General features: G+C 56.1%; 2 protein-coding genes across 2 annotated transcripts; both read right to left on the reverse strand.

Annotated features, from left to right (window-relative positions):
* Window positions 1–1093: 1093 nt before the first annotated feature.
* SLC27A4 (solute carrier family 27 member 4) lies at window positions 1094–11702 on the reverse strand. Its single transcript, XM_083875719.1, has 13 exons — window positions 11641–11702; window positions 9123–9289; window positions 8062–8456; window positions 7214–7372; window positions 6823–6892; window positions 6626–6717; window positions 5985–6094; window positions 5364–5573; window positions 5009–5135; window positions 4678–4815; window positions 4364–4528; window positions 3799–3945; window positions 1094–3550 (listed from the first exon to the last, which is right to left on the reverse strand). Exons 2-13 carry the CDS (start codon window positions 9281–9283, stop codon window positions 3393–3395), a joined length of 1932 nt encoding a protein of 643 aa, XP_083731845.1. The 5' UTR covers window positions 9284–9289; window positions 11641–11702; the 3' UTR covers window positions 1094–3392.
* A 1273-nt stretch (window positions 11703–12975) lies between these two features.
* Window positions 12976–18308, reverse strand: COQ4 (coenzyme Q4). Its single transcript, XM_083875883.1, has 7 exons — window positions 18218–18308; window positions 17951–18135; window positions 17444–17540; window positions 15790–15892; window positions 15578–15707; window positions 14682–14775; window positions 12976–14182 (listed from the first exon to the last, which is right to left on the reverse strand). The coding sequence occupies exons 1-7, from the start codon at window positions 18292–18294 to the stop codon at window positions 14020–14022; spliced, it is 849 nt and encodes a 282-aa protein (XP_083732009.1). The 5' UTR covers window positions 18295–18308; the 3' UTR covers window positions 12976–14019.
* Window positions 18309–18311: the final 3 nt, after the last annotated feature.

Raw genomic sequence — 18311 nt, forward strand, 5'->3', positions numbered from 1 at the left:
TCTATCCATGGGCTGTGTACCAGAGCCCTCCATGGTGTCTGCTGAGCTCTTTCCCAGTGACCTCAGCACCTCCCATCTCCCCAGAGGAGGAGGTCTCACCTCGGGGAGAGGGGGTGCTCATCCTGCTCCTCTTGCCTGCATTGTGCAGCTCCCTCTCCTCACAGCCAGACCAAAAATACAGGGCTTGGGATGAGCTCCTGGCTATGCTCCAGCCAGGGCCCAGCTCCTGACTTGTGCTGGCACCAGCAAGGGCTACATCCTGCTCATCTCACAGGCCTATAATTCCCATCCATCTCCAAAACCCAACAGTGCAAGCCAGTCTCCATTCATATAGGCTCACTTGCAAACAAGTAATAGCCATACTTCCATAAGCTTCCAAAGCTATTCATGTCTGTGTTTAACAGGCAGTGCCCTGAATGCATAATTTCCTTGGTAGGCTTTTTTAACCTACCCTGCTCTCAGACAGACAGGAACACAGTGCTGAGTTTTGCCCTGCAACCCCTCTCCTCCAGGGAGGAAGTAGTGCATCCTCCTCTACTACTCCAAACCACCCATCTCTAGGTGACCACCCCCAGGTCTCACTTTGGGGAGGCCAAGCTTTTCCTCATTGCCTTTAGCAGAAGGCTGGATGAAGCCCCGTGGTTCGGGTGGCTGCCCCCCACCCACCTGGCACAGCTCGGTGACCTGGCTGCTGTCCAAGTCTCTGTCAGGCACAGCCTCCAGCCAGGAGCCCGAGCACAGTGGACAGCAGCGCCAGGGATTGCCGCTTGCCTCACCCCCAGCACCATTATCTGTATCCAAAACTTCCTCTCCGCCTCAAGCACCCACCCTGCTCCAACATCCCACACTTCCAGGGCTCTGAGCACCACACGAGGGCTGTGACAGCCCTAGGAGCGTGTCCCCCCGAGGGAAGGCATTTCCCGAGCCCAGCCTGCCCTCCTCTGGCGGCTGCGAGCGGAACAGGACCCGCAAGTGGGAGCAGAGCACCTCCAGAGGCACCACTGCTGCACTCCCTGCACCAGCTCCCCGGCCCCTAAATATGACCCCCTGGGCCCTAAATATGACCTCTCGGGCAAAGCCACGCTGTTTGAGGGCTGAGCCCCCTGGATGCTGCAGGGCCGTGGGGGTGACATCTGTTTTCCACCGGCTGCTTTGGGACAGAGGCTCGTGAGTGTCCAGGGGACTGAAAAACTAAAATTAAAGCCTTCAGTTTAGAGATGCTGGAGAAGACACCCATTTAAACATGTCCAAAGGTGAAGTTGGTATATAAAGGACACAAATTTCCAACACTTTTCTTAGGGTGTGTTTCACCAGGCAAGGCATTTCACTCAGGCTCATGGAAGACATCTATACCTGGCAGCCCCATACTAAGGAGGAGCCAGATTCACCTGTTCACCAGGATTGGATGCAGAAGGTCTAAAAGATGGTTCTGGCAGCAAGGGAAGTGGAATGGCTACAAAAAAACCTTGTCTGTCAGGGCAGAAATGAGTTGGGAAGTTCAGCACAGACAAACACAGAGAGAAGCAGCAGGAAGAGGAAATAGAGAACAAGAGAGGGGTGGAAACACCACATGTCCCAGAGTAAACAGGGAGAACTGGGCCAGAACAAATTGGGGTGGCAATGCTGAGGACAGAACAAGGAAAAACAGGGTGTGGAGAGTTAGTGGAGGAAACTGGGGAGGGTCTGATCAACATGTGTTCACACAGTCATTAAACCCAGCAGCAAGGGGCTTGTTCCCCTTGCTCTGAGATGAGCCAAAATGCACACAGGGAGGTGATGCTCTGGAGTGGCAGTCTCCAAACCAGCATAGTCCCCCACCTTCCCTCAGAGAGCAGGACTGTACAAGGAAGAGGTAGGAAACACCAGCATAGACCCATACTTCTGTTTAATTGTGAGACCGGGACGGACTGGGGCAGGCAGGTACGTTGGTGTGGAAGCACAGCCAGAAGAGCAGACACACCCTGCCCTCACAAAAGACAGATGTCACTTTAAAGAGTAACCCTGCTAAAAGCATAAAAAGAAATTATTTAGAAAAACAAAAAACCAAACCAACCCAGAGTTTTCTCTGGAAGAGAAATTTCTGCATGTTTTCTGAGGACTGGAATTGAACATTGCGGCTGAGGCTGTTTCATGTCAGAGACAGCACGGGGAATTCACATAGCACAAGTCAGATGTTTCACATGGACATTTCAGTTCAGGGCCCTGCTCCAGTGCTGGAGACAGGGAGGGCTCTTTTGGGAAGGGATGCAGAGCACATGAAGTCAGGCTCTCACAGAGGCCACTCTCCAGAGGATGTTCTCTCCCCAGGCAAGTTACCTCCTGAGTACATCGAAGCAAAGGCAAGCTCAGCCCTTCTTCCCCCTCTCCCACTTGCTTTCTGCATGGAAGAAGGTTCACAGAACAATGCTGCATCCACAAAAAAAAGGAAGTAAAAGACCCAGAGAAGTGTCCACAAGATAGTGGGATTTGCTCATGTCCTCCACCATGGAGCAAGGCCACAAGGACATTTACAGTTGCACCCACACTGGAAGAGGAGAATCAGTCCTAGATGAGCATCTCACTTCCCTGCAAGAGAAAAGGATTCTCCAAGACAGGACAGGTCTGGGCTATCCCTCCACCTACTGCACAAACCCTGGACACATTCAAAAGTACAGACAATAAATTAAGATTGAAAAAAAAAAGTTAGCGTGTATTATATATATATATATATATATACACACACACACACCACACACACACACACACATATATATATATTTAATATAATATGATGTGCGTGTGATTGTGAAAAATAGAAATGTCATCCCCAGGAGAGAGAAAGGCATGGCAGACTTTCTGTCCCCCTCCTGAGCCCAACACTACCCTGCTCCCCTGATTCACAGCAGACACACAACACCAGCATGGCCCAGCAGAGGGAAAGGGCTGCGCCTGGCACCCACCTTCCCTCTGCCAGCTGGGTCCCTGTGCCAAGGAGGAGCTGGCTGCTTAGTGGAGGAGTGAGGAAGAGCCCAGCACTGGTCCCTTCATGGCCTTCACAAGGAAGGGTTGCTTCAGGCAGGAAAAGGTAGGGAAAGACAGGGAAAGCAAAGTGGAGCGGCAGGGGCACCTCACTCCTCCTCAACTGGCCAGGGCCATGCCCCTCCCATGGCATGGGACCACCACCACTGTACCAAGTAGAAAATAAAGCCATAATGAGTCAATGCTTTGGTATGTGACCATCCCCCTCCCCCCAATCCCCCCTGTGTTCCCCCCAAACCCTTATCTGTAAAACTTGTCAAATAAAATCTCTAGTGTGCCTTTGATATCACTCCATGAACCTTTCCTTCCCCAGTGCCTGCCTTGCCCCCTCTCCCCAGCAGGGTTTGGGAGGTGCCTTGCTTGAGCCCCACCAGTTACAGCTTCTGTTCTCCTGACTGGATTCTGCTGAACGCTGCCTGGTCCAGTGGCAGGTAACAGCCTTGCCTGGAGTCCAGAAAATACATCCTGTCCTTCACCAGTGCGGGGTCAAAGCCCTGCTTCCGCAGCTCCATCTTCTGGAACTTGTAAGTGCCTGGAATGGGGAGAGAAGAAGGAGTAAGGGCTCACTAGCCACACATACTTCCATCCCCACCACACCTGTGTTATCCCAGACCCAGCCTTGCGTCACCATGCCTCAAAACCACCTGAGGAACTGGCCACGGGCTCTGTGGGGCAGAGAGCCTCCATCCCCACCCTACAGATTGATCTCTGTAACCAGATTTTCCCCTCCCAGGTTCCCCCAGCTCCATGTCCAGTGTGAGCGTGCACGCCATGGCTCACTTGTCTTGGAGACTTCGTGCAGGAACCGCAGGAAGACAGGACGTGCATACAGTGGCAGGGCCTTTTTCAGCTTGCTGGAAAAGTCTTCTAGGTCACAGGAGTTCTCTGGGTCAGCGATGGCTGCCATTCCTGCCCTTCCTTCAATCCCTAAGAGGCAGAGAATGAAGAGCACTCAGACACACTGTCCCTGTAGCAGCATGTCCCTTCTGCCCTGCAACAGCAAGACCCTGCTTTGTACTGAAGTGCTGGCACGTCCAGCTGTGTCACTGCTGTGTCATCACCCTGTGGCCAGGGCTACCAGTGATACCCTGCAGTCACAGTCATGGCCAGAGAGGACACAGGGTCTTTACAAAGCCAGAATCAGAGACCAGAGCTTGAGAGAGTGAGGAAACCTTCAGGTTCCTGCTAGCCACACCCCTTTTGGCCTCTTCCCAGCTCACCCACAGGGAGCCTCAGTTTACCCTCTTGTCAAAGGACACATCAATCTAGACATGCAGGACATGTTCACACTCAAGTGTTGGAGGTCTGCCTGCCTCTCCTGATTGTCCACTTCACTCTCAGCTACCTGGGACCTCCACACCATAAACCACCACGTCTGTCAGGTTGAGGATGCGGCTCAGCGTTCCCTCCACCTCCGTGGTGGAGACGTTCTCCCCTTTCCATCGGAACGTGTCCCCGGTGCGGTCTCGGAAGTACATGTAGCCATATTTGTCCATCACCAGGACATCCCCTATGGGAAAGCAATGAATAGGCAAAAAAGTGAGGTGTTGGCTAGGAGCAACCCTGGAGCATCTCAGGGCAGTGGTGCTACCCTGGGAGAGTCCCCACTCCCACACAGGTGCCGTTCTCCTCCACTCCCAGCAGACAGAGGGTCCTCACCTGTGAGATAGGCAGCATCTCCTTTTGTAAACACGTCCCTGGCAATTTTCTTGTTGGTGGCCGACTTATTCAGGTAGCCATCAAAGTGCTGCAGGGGATTGTTCCTGACAATGCGACCCACCAGCTGCCCTGGCTCCCCTGCAGTGAGAAGAAGGTATGAAGGGGGGAAACACCACCACCTCCACCCACCCCCCCAAGCAAAAAGGGTGTCTAATGGGGTTGGTGTGGTTTAACTGAGCATAGACAAATCCAGGGAAATTATCCTGAGGTATCATGAAACACTCACACTCACACAGGGCTGAGGAGATTTTATCCCTTCTGGTTGTCTCACCTGGTTTGCAGCTGATACAGACACCATCTGATCCCCGGATCAGCTCCATAGTGTCTTCATCCACCTTCACCAAACCAATGGGGTACACACCTGGTACGATCCTGCTGTTGAAGCCGCATGACCCAACCTAGAACAGAACGAGCTCACAACTGTGGGTAGCAAGGATATTTGATCCACCTGAACACACTGCTCACACACTCCCAGGACACCACAGAGGTGGCACCACACAACAGCCAAAACCCCTCTGGGTGGATGGCTACCCATGCTTAAGGAGCAAACAGCCCATTTGAGTTTCCAACCCTGCCCAGACCAGCTGTCACCCTTTGGGACACAAGGGAGGATTGTGGGGCCTTACGTTGCCATCAAAGTTTCCCAGGCTGCAGTTGCACTCGGTGGCCCCGTAGAACTCGGCCACCTGGGCAATGCCAAAGCGGGCCATGAACTCCCTCCAGATGGAGGCACGCAGCCCATTGCCCACGGCCATGCGCACCCGGTGCTGCTGCTCCGCCTCCTGGTACGGCTGGTTCAGCAGGTAGCGGCAGATCTCCCCGATGTACTGCACGATCTGGGAGCAACACACAGGAAAAGACTCACTAGGACCCCTCTGCCCGCCCCTGGGTTGTCTGAGGTTTCTTCAGGGCAGGAAGGAATGGTACAACACACCCAAAGTTTGCTAAAGAGGCTGCAGTAATAAAGAGAAGTTCTGCTAATTCATTCAGCCTGTCCTTCCCTGGTTAACCCACCTCTCCAGGCTGTGAAACTCATCCACTATCTCCTGACTAACGCTGGAATGCGAGGAAGACACATGGAGTTACCAGCCCAGGTGGGAAGGACACAACTCCACCACCCTGAGAGGCAGTTTGGACAGACAGAACCAGTCCAGGCATCCCCTGCTTCCAGCATCTGGGCTCTCCCCAGCATGGCACAGACCCCCAGACTGCCCACTCCCCACTGGCCCATTGCCCCACAGCCTCACCGTGCAGTTGTATTTCACACAGTCCTCCCAGAAGTGTGAGGCCGAGAACTTCTTGCGGATGACAACTGTCATGCCCTGCAGCAGGCACTGCCCAATCCCCACAATGTTCCCTGAAGAGAAGCAACCAGGAAAACCCTCAGTCTCCAAACATCTCCAGCCCAGCTCACCTGGGGAAAGAACTGGCAGGGCAAGGCAGAGGCCATGGCTGGCTCACAGAAGTGGGGGTTCACCCAGCCAAATCCCCCCGGACCACAGGCACAAGGGAGGAGACACATGGCAGTAACATGTAGGGCAGCACTTTGCACCTAAACATCCCAGCATGTCTCTCATCCAGCCAGGCAGGCACTGCTTCCCCTTCCCCTAGGCTTTCCCCCTTACTTTCCATATGGAGCAGCAATAAGGAACAGGTATTCCAAAACCAGGGTAAGATAATGCCCTTCCCACACAGTCCAAAGGTCAGCCAGATAGATTCTTGGCTTCCAGGGGAAAAAGCAGAAAAAGCCTCAGTCCCACACTGCAAGCAGCAGTCTCATCTTCCTTGACATGGAGATCACAGCCACAGCAGCCTCCATCCCAAGCCCTGGGCTTGGCTGAGGGAAGAATCAGCCCCAGGATGCCAGGCTCTGTATGGCACACGTTACCTGCAGCATGGTACAGCGGGAGGCAGTCATACATCACATCGTTGGACCTCATCCGAAAACCGTAAAAAACCAAGCTGGACATGCGGAAATATCTGAGGGGAGGGTGAAAAGGATGTCGGGAGCAGGGTCAGGGGTGCTGTGCTAGGACAGGGCAGAGCTCAGCCCCATCCTCCCTGAGCCCCTGTCCACAGCCTTACCGGCAGTTCACCACAATGGCAGCCTTGGGCAGCCCTGTCGTGCCAGAGGTGTAGATGTAGAAGAGTTTATCTGGGGAGCAATGAGGAGACAGGGTCACATTCCTAATCTAGGAGCTGGCCAAACCAGGAGAGGGGGACAAGCAAAATTTAAACAATCTACTCGTGCCAGCTTAGCCAAAACTCTCAGGTAAAAGCTCTAAGAACATGCTGGGATCACCTAGGGTTTGTTGGACACATGGAGGGTATGACAGGATACTGCTCCATGCAGGGCTGGGCAGACCCATCCCAAACACTCCTTGCCATCAGCATCCCCAGCAGTCTTGCCAGAGTTGTAACCAGCTGACCCTCAAAATCACCACCACTTGTCTGGCCCCAAGAACTGACCACATACCAAGAAAGCCCTTATCAGGGGGAGCTGGCTGGTGTCGCTGGGCCATCTGCAGGAGGGGGTCCAGGTGTTTTGCACCAGGAAGCACGGATTTAGGACTTTCTTCCCCAGACCAGAAGAGATGGATGGATTTATCCAGGGAGGGCTGCACTTCCTGCATTGCTGAGAAAGTAAAGAGGGGAGCTGGAGAAAAGCAGCAGGGTGGCTACAAAACTGAGACCCCCCGTCCTCCCAGACAGTCTGAGGGACACTCTGCCCCAGGTCGCAGTACTCCCACTGTGCTTGGCAGAGTCCCCAAAGGGCTCACAGCCATCCCAGGCAGATGTTGTTCCCATGATTAACAGATGCTGGGGACACAGCCCAGACCTCTTCAGGGACCAGAAGATCCTGTTCTCCACCTTTCCCCATCCAAAACCTCTTTGGTGCCAAGAGGTCTGTTGACACCATCAGCCTCAGAGGTGTGGGCTAAAACACACAAGGAACTGGAGCCAAGGTGCTGCAGGGATGTGGCAACAGCCATGGAGAGCGAGGAGAGGCTCCTCCCGTGCAGTGGGGCAGGCCCAGCCCAACCCAGGTCTCCATGCTGGGAATGGAGAGACACAAGGAAGGATCCTCATTCCCAGCCTGACCTGCCTGGGAGGCAGACAGCACTGCACTCCAGATCCTGCCCAGTGTCCAAAGGAATTAACAACAATAAAAAAACAACCCAAATCTAATTCCTGGATGATTCAACTGTCCACTCTCTTCCACATCTCTGTTCTCTGGTGGGCAGGAAAGGAAGACTGAACCCACTGACTAAACACACCTCCCTCCAGTCCGAAGCACTCCCAAAACATCTGCCAGCCCCTCACCTTCCATCATTTCCACCCCAAAAACCACGGCTTTGGAGCTGGAGATGGTGATGCAGTGCAGCAAGGCCTCCATGCGCAGGTGGGAATTGACGAGGGCCGTCTCCACCCCGATCTTGGCCAGGCCCAGCCACAGCCCCACGTACTGATTGCGGGACTCCATGAAAAGGGCCACCACGTCACCCGAGCGGAAGCCTTGGCCGTAGAAGAAATTGGCCACCTGGTTGGAGTACTCGTCCAGCTGGCGGAAAGTCCAGCTCTCCCCTGTGCCTTGGAAGATCAGTGCTGTCTTCTCTGGATACTTCCTCGCTGTCTTCTGGAAGATCTTGGCGATTGTGTTCTTCTCCCTCACGTGCCTCCATACCTGCCACTTCACCCGCAACAGGACCAGCCCCGTGCTGCCAAAGGAAGGGGAGCAAGAGGGCAGCTGCTCAGTGACCCCTGCAAAACCACTTCCTCCAGCAAAGCCAGCACAGCACAAGGACCTTCTGAAGGGCTGCAACAGCCCAGCACTTACACCAGACCCCACTCTAGGTCAGCAGCAGCTCTGCATGCTCCCCTGAGCAGTGTGCACATAGGCAGAACACATCTGCAAAGATGCTCATAGCCAGGGACTGATGGAGAGACTAGGGAGAGATGTGTTTTGGAAGTCTGCAGACAGGGATGTCCTCAATCAAAGGGGCATTTTTGAGCCTTGGGTGCTCTCCAAGAGGTACCACCACTCCCTCCCCCACAAATCCTTGCCAGGAGCTGGCACAGCCTGATACCAGCTCAGAATGAACCCTGCCTGGTGCTATGCCAGCAGCTTTAGGGACAGAGTGAAGTACAAGGACAGTCAATAGACTTTGAGCTCAGCTGAAATCTATCCTTCTTGAGAAAAGTTTGCCTGAGAGTTTGGAGTCACCCGGTCACGGCAGAGGGAGATCTCCTTTCAGCCAGGCCAGGTGCCAGCAGAAACCCAGGCTGTGCAAGGGGTCGGGGGCTGTGCTCACACATACACATACACCAAGGCAGAGCAGAGGGCCAGGGGTGTATGGTTGGGCCATCCCAGCTAGGACACCTACGTGACATCTCTTGGTAATGTCTTGAGGAATACGAGGAAGAAGTCCCATCCACCGGATGCCAGGTAGAAGATGAAGAGAGCAGGGATGGCCTGGGCCCAGGACAGTTCCAGAGTGACCCTGAAGAACAGCAGCACAGCTGCAAAAGCAGCCAAACGCAGCATTGTGCCCTGCGGGGAGAGAGAAACCACGGCCATCAGCCCATGCAAACTGGACCTGGTGCTAACAATCCCATGGGTGTGGGATGCCTGAGCAGCCCCCAATTTCCTGGATGAGGTCCCTGAGTCATCAGTACTCCTGGCAGTGAGGATGTAACCTCAGCAGCCCAGAGCTCCCAGAGATGTAACTTTATCTGACCTTGGAGATGGCCTCCAATTGAGCCATCAGCACGGCACTGCTTGGTGCAAGCTGAGAGCCTGGCATTCCCACCTGGGGAGCCACATCCTGCACACCAGCCAGGGGTCTGGCCACGCCCCAGCAACATGAGATGCAGGATAAAGTCACTTCCATGGATGTGTGGGCAAAGTCATGGCAGGAGACCTTGTACAGATGTTTGGAAGCCTCCACTCTACCCCAGAATCCCTCCATGCTCAAAATGCAGAGTCTCCTAGGCCCCAAGCACAAGCTCTCCAGCATGCCTGGCTCCAGGACAGCCATCACAGCTGTTGCAAGAGCACAGCTTCACATGCTCCACGACACAGCTCTGACAGGATCAGGAACAGGAAACTCTGTTCTCTGAGCTCTGCTTGTGTTTGCAAACCCTCACACTGGCGGGCAGTTTCCTGGCCTGGCTAGGCTGGAGACACTGCTGGAGCAGGTCAGGGATGAGGCCAGGCTGGAGGGAGCAGAACAAGAGCTGTTGCTGCTGCCAGGAGTGCCCAGGCCACTATCCCATTCCCTGGGGACAGTGACTCCATCTCTGGTACTTGTCCCTCCAAAACAGCATCTCTGTCCCCATCCCAGACACACTCCAGAAGTGGCTCTGAGACTCAGACAGCAATGGCTCTTTTCAGGCAACAGCACTGGGAGGAGGAAAATGACAGGGATGTGACCCTCAGACCTCCTTGATAAAACTGGCCTTTCCTGGCATGGACACAGGCCAAAGAGGAAGGAAACATTTGCATCATTTCCCTCTTGGAAATTGATTTACTGTTCTGAAGCTGGAAAGCCCTGCATGGGCTCTTCTACAACTGGTGGGGCTGGGAGCCACACCTGTGGCTCTCCCTCTGCTCTGTGCAGTACCCCCAGACCCAAGCAGCTTCTGTGGATTTGATACCAGATGCTGGCAGGGTGGGAGCCAAGGCAGTGCCACACAGTCACTGTGCCCTGATGTGTCTTGTTCGTTGTCTGTCCCACCTCTGAGTTATCCAAACCAGCAGGCTGGGATGCATCACTGCACAAGATGCCACTTCCAGGTGGACACCTGGAGGCATTTTCCCACCCATAGCCCTTACTCTGAGACTCCTTCCCCTTGTGCCAGTGACCTTTGAACACTCTCCACCAAACACCCACCTCCCCAGATGTGATGTCCCACAACACTATCCCTCTGCTTTTTAGCAGGGCAGGACTCACTGTGTTTTCGCCTGGGAGCCTCTCTCTGCACTAAACTGGGCAACTTTTAGATCACCATCGAACTACTGTGCCTCAGCTGGGACCTGGGCCCTCCTTTACAGCCTCCCACCACCCAGATGTGGAGAGGCAGCAGCGGGGGAGGCCCCTCTGTGTGGGCAGCTTAATCTCCCGCTGGAAGGCAAGGCAGGCTCAGGCAAGCCCCTGTTATCCTCCGCTCATATCTCCACCTCACTCCGGCATCCCGGTGCCTCCTGCGGAGATAAACCGGGGAGACATTCCCGAGAGATACCCGGTGTGTCGCTGCCAGAGACCTCCAGCCCTGCGTTAGAGATTCAGGTCTTGTGCAGCTGCATCAGCACAGGGAAACGAAGCCCTCCCTGCCCGTAGCTCACGGCCAGCAGGGACCGGGCACAGCGCGGGGATCCCCCCGGGGAGGGGGTCACAGAGGGGACAGCGGGCAGATGGCCGGGCTGGGAGGAGCCCCAGCGCTAATGGCACCTGGGAAGCACCTGTCCCCCACCTGCCCTGGGCAGGGACCCCCGTCTCGCCCTCCTAAGAACCCAGAGTCGAGCAGCGCTGCCCCACGGCACAAGGCAGGAAGGCCGGGAGGGCCCCGCACCGGGATGGATGAACCGGGCCCCGCCGCCCAGCCCCGGCCAGGCCCCGGAACCGCCCGGGCACAGCCGCTCTCGGCGGGGCGAGGCCCGCGGCGCCTTCCTGGGGACACCGGGGGACTGAGGGATCCCGGCGCTCGCCACCGTGCCCCGCGAGGAGTCCCCGGTGCCTCATGCGGAGCCCGGCGGGGCGCAGGGACCCCGGTGCCGCCCGCAGGGCCGCGGCGCCTGGTGGGGAGCCCGCGGGGCCGCCCACGGGAAGGGAGCGCGGCCGCCGCGGCGGCGCCGGGAGCCGACGGACCGGGAAGGGGAGGAGGATGGCGCCACGCTCTTACCGGACTCCGGGGCGTCCGCTGCGGCCCGGCCACCTGCACCGGGAGCGGGGCCCGCCCGATTCTGCGGCAGGGGCGGGGAGGGGCGGGCAGCGCGGGCCGCCGGGAGCTGTAGTCCCGCCCGGTGCACCGGCCCGGCCCCGCGGTGACGGACGCGGTGCCGGGGAACGGTGGGGCGGGCGCGGCGGGCGGGGCGCGGGGAAGAGGCGGTGAGGGCGGCGCGCCTGAGCGAGGGCTCTGTGGCGCAATGGATAGCGCATTGGACTTCTAGCGTGTGACGGGAGTCATTCAAAGGTTGTGGGTTCGAGTCCCACCAGAGTCGCATTTTGCCGCCGGGGCGCGGCGGTCGCTCCTGGGGCTCCGGGGCTGTATCGGGCCGGGGGGAGCCGCGGCCGCCCCCGGGTGCTGTCGCCAAGCTGAGTCCGCCCGTCCTCGGGAGAGCGGGAGATCCATTTTGGGAGCGGCGTCACGGGCGGCCCGGGCACCGGGGGAAAACCCGGCCCTACCGGGGAGGGTACTCAGCCATCTGTCCCAGCATTTCAGGAGTTACTGTTACCGCCTCCCAGCACGGCCCCGCAGTACGGGCACGGTGGAGCTGCCACTCGCCCACAGAGAATATATCCTCTCCAAAAAAAGCATTTTCATGTGGCTGGTGTCTGCCCTCCCCAAATCACCCCCTGCTCCCTCTGCCGCCTTCTTTCCACAGGCTCCTCAAGCGATGGCTGCAGGAACAGGGGCCAGAGACTGTTACTTGATCCAGCCGAGCAGATGCCGTTTAAAGTTACACGATGTGCCATTTCCGTAGCGCCTGCACCAGCCCACTGAGCCACACGTGGCTGCATGGAGGCGGCCCCACCAAGACTGACAGCCCGGACACTTCAAGGCCTCATTAAATAACCCAAAATGCAGCAAAACCCTCTCTCACAGCCATCATTTCCCGTGTTTTCTTGACTGCCGCTCACAGTTCCTGAAAGCAAATCTTTGCTGCCCTTTGGTTCATCCACCCCAAGGCTCTGACGTTTCTGGGTCATTTTGGAGGCAAATGTTGCTTTCATCTCGACCACTGCACTGGGACAACCCCCACACTGTGTGTTTTACTGGCAGCTAAAGGATGTATTTATATGCTGTCTTTTAGTGCCTGCTTGAAATAACTCTGAGGGCCAAGGCAGGATTTGGAGAAAAACCCAAAGTCTGTCTCGTGGGGTGGCTGATCCAGGGAGAAGTTAGACAAAGGAGCCTGAGGGGCAGGAAGAAAACCTGCTGGAGCCAAAAAGGGGTGAGGTTTCACCATCAGAACTCCAGCTCAGGAGCGGAGATGGGGAAAAAGGATAGGGGTAATGAACTACAAGCCCCAGTGTGGATTTTATTAAACAAGAAGGAATTCCAACAACAAACACACATGAAAAAAGAGCCCCTGGCCTCGTGGCTCTTTGCCATCACATCCAGCAACTCTGCTCCCTGGCTGCTGGCAGTCTGGAGCACAGTTTAATTAATCCAGACAGCAATCAGCTCCCAGACACAGCACCAGCAGCCACTGTTTCTGCACTCCCTGGATTCAATCCCACAATCCTATCTGTGTCATTTTGTTGTCCAAGGAAGGGATGATTCTTACTGAACAGCCAGCACAATCATATGGATTTCATAATTTTTGAGGGGGAGGGACTACAGGGTGACACAGCAGACTGGGATCGGCTCTCAAAACAACCAGTCCAGGAGAGAAAATGCCCAGAGGTATTTCTCTGCCTGCCCCGTGGGCACACAATCACACACTGCCTGGTCTCTGAGGCAGGAAGTGAGGCACATCCAGTATGACCCAACAGGAGACCAGTCAGGCACCAACACAAAATGGGATTTCACCACTCCACACACCAAACCTGCCCCTGCACTCCTCTGGAAATCACGAGTTCACCTCCAGTCCAGGGCAGCCCCAAGATCTGAAGCCTCGATCTTCCCAGGATGGGAAGAGTGGGAGGAAGGATTTACCTGCACAGCCCCAGAGCTGCAGAAGGCCAAGGCATCATTTTGCTGCAATGTGCTCCCTCCCCATCCCAGCATTTGGGAGCATCAGTACCGGAATGCTGCTGGGAGACCTGAGCAGCCAAAGCAGCTGGTAAAGGCACATCTGACCTTAACATCCCACAACCAAAATCACGAAGGGCAAAAAAGCTTGAGTTTTTTTGCCACAGCACAGGGAGGTGCCAATTGGCCTCTACCAACAGGTTGGTGCCAGCTCTTGTCAAAAGAAAACACATCTCTCAGGTCCGTGGTGGATGAGCTACAGCCAGGCTGTGCCCCTGGGCAGGGCAGGAGGATGTGGAGTGCGGCTGGGGCTGGCTGCTGGCTGCCAGCAGGGATCCCCTGAGCTCTTCCCGACATGAGCTCTCACACCCGAACAGGCGGGGGAGGGAAGATCCCGAGCTCCTCCCGCAGGGACTCCACTGGCTGCTCCCAGCGCTGCTCGTAGTAGACGTTCAGGACACAGCTGGCGTTGAGCCCGCTCCGGATGGCCCAGGGAACCAGCTCAGTGGCCAGGACCTGCAGCTTTCTGGAAAAAATGATACAGTTTTGGTATCTACACTTTGTTAATTTCCTTCTCCAAGTTCCCGTTGTAGGCTGATGCCAAGCCCACGTGTCCCATGTATCCCTCTCCCTTCTGGCACCCCCTCTGCTTAACTCACAAGGGAAACTGAGGCACAGAAGACAATGGTGTGCCAGGAGGGTTACAGTCAGCACCAACCCAAGGCCAGAACTCAGGTTCTGCAACTGCTGGGCCACCAAAACAAATGTGCTGGGGCAGGGAACAGCTGCCAGTGTAGTGAGGATCCTGCTGGCCCTCAACACATGGCCATCCAAGGGCTGGAGATTGCTCCTGCCTGACACAGGGGAGCTGGGGTTGAATGCAGATTAAGCATCAGGTTCTGCTTCAGTGACAAGGCAAAGCTGTCATCACTTCCTTGGGATGTGGGGACAGCAGTAGGCTCAGAGGGATCTGTGACTGACTCCCTCCAGGCTCGGTGTACCCAGGGCAGAGACTGGGCACCTACCGTGAGCTGAGCCGGACAGGGCCAAACGCTGCTCCCAGGACACACATGGGCAGCCCCGTCTGGACGGCTTCAAACCACTTCACCACCACCTCACCTGGGAGGGAGCAGGGAGGTGTGAGCAGACAGAGCACTCAGATCAAAGGCCAGCCATGGCTGTGTGGCTCCTCAGCACAGGCTGAACATCTGCCCTTCTCAAGGATGGCTGCTTGGGAATGCTTCCTAAGTGTGGCCATGGCCTCATGCTGTGCCAAGATGGGTCTTGTCACACACCAACTCACCCACCCCACAGGGATGGCATCCCACAAGCCCTGGGAGCTTGGGGAACACATCCCCAGCAGTCTAACTCCCTACAGACATCAGCACTGCAGTGCCAAGGCCTGATGCTCCATGTGGCTCTCCTGGTCTCCCAGCACAGGCCTTACACAAAACTGCCTGGACTCAAAGCCTGCATAGAAGACCAGTCATGCTGCTTCCCACAGGCACCCACAAGGCTGCACTTTGACCTGCTATTGAGTCAGACACAAAATGAGGGCAGAGGACACAGAGACGTGCAGATAAGGAGCAACCAGGAGTTCCCTTCTGCTTTTTGCACAGAGATTGCAAAACATCCCTCCCTCCTTGCCACCCTCCCTGCCAGGCAGAAACCACCCATCCAGTGGCTGCCTGTGCCCAGGGCTTGGGCAGAGCATCTCTCAGCAGGGAAAAGGTGACATCTCATGGCCTCTTGGTCACCACAGAGCCAGTGATGTAGGACAGTGATGATGCAAAATCCCCACACACTGACCCAGGCTGAGCATCAGGGCGTCTGGCTGGCCCAGCCTGCTCCATTTCTGGGAGGCAGCTGAGCACAATGGGTAGGTTTGGCAGTGCATCTCCCCAAGCCCACTGCTGCTCACCCAGCATGTTGGTTGGCATGCCCAGGAGGGTGTGCATTAGGTCATGGACTTCCCGATACCGCTGGATCACGTATGCCAGCTCTTCATCATCAACAAACTTGGGCGGCATCCTGGTGTCTGGAGAAACCTTCTGCAAGTCCAAAGAGGTTCAGCTCAGCTCCGTAGCTCCAGTCAGCCATAGAAATTTGCACCCCATGAAAGCCCCCACTCACATTGTCCTCCAAGAAGCGGACATACTCCCGGCCCAGTGAGCCATCCGGCAGCCCCTGCAGCCTGGCCATGTCCAGTGTGGAGAGACGGATGCGAGGCCGTTCCCTGGAAGCAAAACACAGGTCAGTGAGACTCCCAGTGAAATCCACAGCAGCAGGTCCTGGACAAAGGGAACCCTTGGAAACCCCCATCCCTGCCGCTGCCCATCCTTGCTATATTCCCTGTGCAGATCCAGACTGCTCACTGCAGGGACAGCACTGTCTGCACTTCTGTTACAGAGGCTGGGACATGAATTGCTTAAAGGATCTACCTGAAACCTTGGCAATAAAAGGGCCTTTATCTTGTGTGCTTGTAACAACTCTGGTGGAAAAAACACTGGTGTCCTCTGCACTAAAACACTGCTGCTGTGTGGGCTGCCAGCCAGGTACAGCCCCCAGCCCTGCAGAGCAGAGAAATTTAGTGCCCTTGCAAAGCAGCCAGAGCTTCAAAGGAACAACCCCAAAGAGGAGAAGGAATTTGTTCTGAACACAGGTTTAATTTCAGTCCTGCTCAGACTTTCATCACCAGCCACATGGCAGCCACACAGAGAAAGGTCTCATCTACAGGTTGTTGGCAAACAGGTGCCTCACAGCCTTGGAAGTAAACAAAAGCCCTCTTATTTCCATTCACAAGGTAAACTCTTCTCATGGTAAAAGCCCTGCAGTGGATCCAGGAGCTGCTCAGCTCTTGGAGCGAAAGTGCCAGGGAGATAAGCAGCACTGGCACCAGTTTCACATTGGCTGCAGACACTTCCTTTTGTATTGTTGTCAAAGGAACATCAGCAGCTTGGGGGATAAAAACAAAAACACCTGTGTGCCCAATTCAGACCCCTGCAAATCCCTACAATACCACAGGGCAAGGAGCAGGTGGGTATGTCCCTTCCCAGTCCTGTCCCTGGGCAGTTCTGCTGGGATTCAGGCCTATCCCAGTGCTCTGGATATTTTACTAAGTCAACTTTCCAAGCCAGGATGAGGCTGATTTGCACAAACATATGGCAAAAGGCAACTTTTCTCAAGCTCCTATGTGACACAAGCAGCAGGTGTGACATGAGAGGGAACAGGGAAAAGGCAAGCAGATACAAAGTGAGAGCTTGATTAATAAGAGAAATTCCTCCTGGTCCTCAGCCTTGCTGCACTCAAGTCCTTGCAAACATGGAAGCAGAAGCGATGGAGTCTTAAAAAAGAAAACAAGAGAAGTAGCCTCATTTCAGCTTGAGCCAGGAAAAAAAACATGTAAGTGTCTAAGGAGGAGGCAGGCCAGCAGACAAAGTCTCCAATGCAAGAAAATGCAGCAGCAGGCACAGGGAAGAAATCCATGAATGTAGTGTGGTCTCATCACTGCTCAGCATCCACATCCATGGATTTCTCCCCTGTGCCTGCTGCTGCATCTCTTGGTGTTGGCAGCTGCCAGTTTCAGCGGCGAAGCAGAACAGACAGGCAAGTAGTGCCTGCCCTTAGATGTGTCACAGGGCTCCTGTGAACATTAAAAATAAAGTTAGCCTGGAGGGTTAGAGCTGACAAAACACTTGTGCAGCTTCCAATCTCTCCTTTCACAGGGCCAAGGAAGCTGCCTGGCCTCCCCAGCACAAGGCGTGCAGGGAGGGTGGGAGGGACGCACTGGAGGATGCGGTAACCTTCAGGGTGGTTCTTCATCTTGTCTCGCAGGTTTGGCAGGGCCAGGCAGCCTGTGGTCTCCCCAAGGACTGCCACCATGTCTGAAAGAGAGACCAGAGAGTGACCCCAGAGCTGTTTTCGCAACACCCAGCTATCCCTGGTTGGCAGGTGAGGAAATAGGGCAATGAAGCCATTGACCAGGAGCAGGCAGGAAGCCCGTGACAAAGTGGGGATCCCATAAACCACAGATCTTCAGGGCTACTCTGCCCTGGTGTCACCCACATGACCCTTCCTGTGAGTGGGATGGAGGAGCAGGCATGAGGCCTGGGGGACTCTGGAGAAATGGATCAGTCTGGGTGGCATCACCAGGGGTCACATTGGGGTGTGTCTGGGTTTCCCCACTCCCTCTCTTTCACATGCGCAGGAGCAGTTCTGAGCCCTGCGCTTGTCCCAAACTCTCCTACGAAGCTTCCCAAAGGGAAGGGAGCGGGATTTCCTTGGCCGCCCTTACCGTGTCTGTAGGGGTCACAGAGCGCCATGACCGCGGAGCCGGCGGCCAGCAGCGCCTTCTGCAGCGGGCTGGTGGGGATGTGCCCGGGGTACAGCGGGTGCCACCCTTCCATCTCCTCCTCCTCGTCCTCCTCCTCCCCGCCGCGTCCATCCCGGCCCCGCGGCTCGCCGTGGCTCGGCCGGGCTCTGCCTGCGGGGAGCAGCGGGTAAGGGACCGGCCCGGGCGAGGCGCTGGCCCGGCCGCTGCAGGGGCTGCGGAGAGAGGCACCTGCCTGGGGAAGCGGGACCCCCCCGCAGGAGCAGCGGGAGCCCCGCCCGCGCCGCCCGCAGCAGCAGCGGCCGCATCCCCCGCGCCGGCCCCG

This window comes from Zosterops lateralis (assembly GCF_965231275.1).
Source record: "Zosterops lateralis genome assembly, chromosome: 20".
NCBI classification, from domain to species: domain Eukaryota; kingdom Metazoa; phylum Chordata; class Aves; order Passeriformes; family Zosteropidae; genus Zosterops; species Zosterops lateralis.

Bases quoted from the DNA above. Each gene is read 5' to 3' on its own strand.
- SLC27A4 (XM_083875719.1), bottom strand. From the start codon at position 9,283: ATGCTGCGTTTGGCTGCTTTTGCAGCTGTGCTGCTGTTCTTCAGGGTC. The intron at 5,574-5,984 runs GTGAGGCTGTGG...TGTTGCTCCCAG, and splicing joins GTGTGAAATACAACTGCACG to ATCGTGCAGTACATCGGGGA. The intron at 4,529-4,677 runs GTGAGGACCCTC...GCTTTCCCATAG, and splicing joins AGATGCTGCCTATCTCACAG to GGGATGTCCTGGTGATGGAC.
- COQ4 (XM_083875883.1), bottom strand. From the start codon at position 18,294: ATGCGGCCGCTGCTGCTGCGGGCGGCGCGGGCGGGGCTCCCGCTGCTC. The intron at 18,136-18,217 runs GTGCCTCTCTCC...CCCCGCAGGCAG, and splicing joins GGTCCCGCTTCCCCAGGCAG to AGCCCGGCCGAGCCACGGCG. The intron at 15,893-17,443 runs GTGCGTCCCTCC...TTTTGCTTCCAG, and splicing joins GAAGGTTACCGCATCCTCCA to GGAACGGCCTCGCATCCGTC.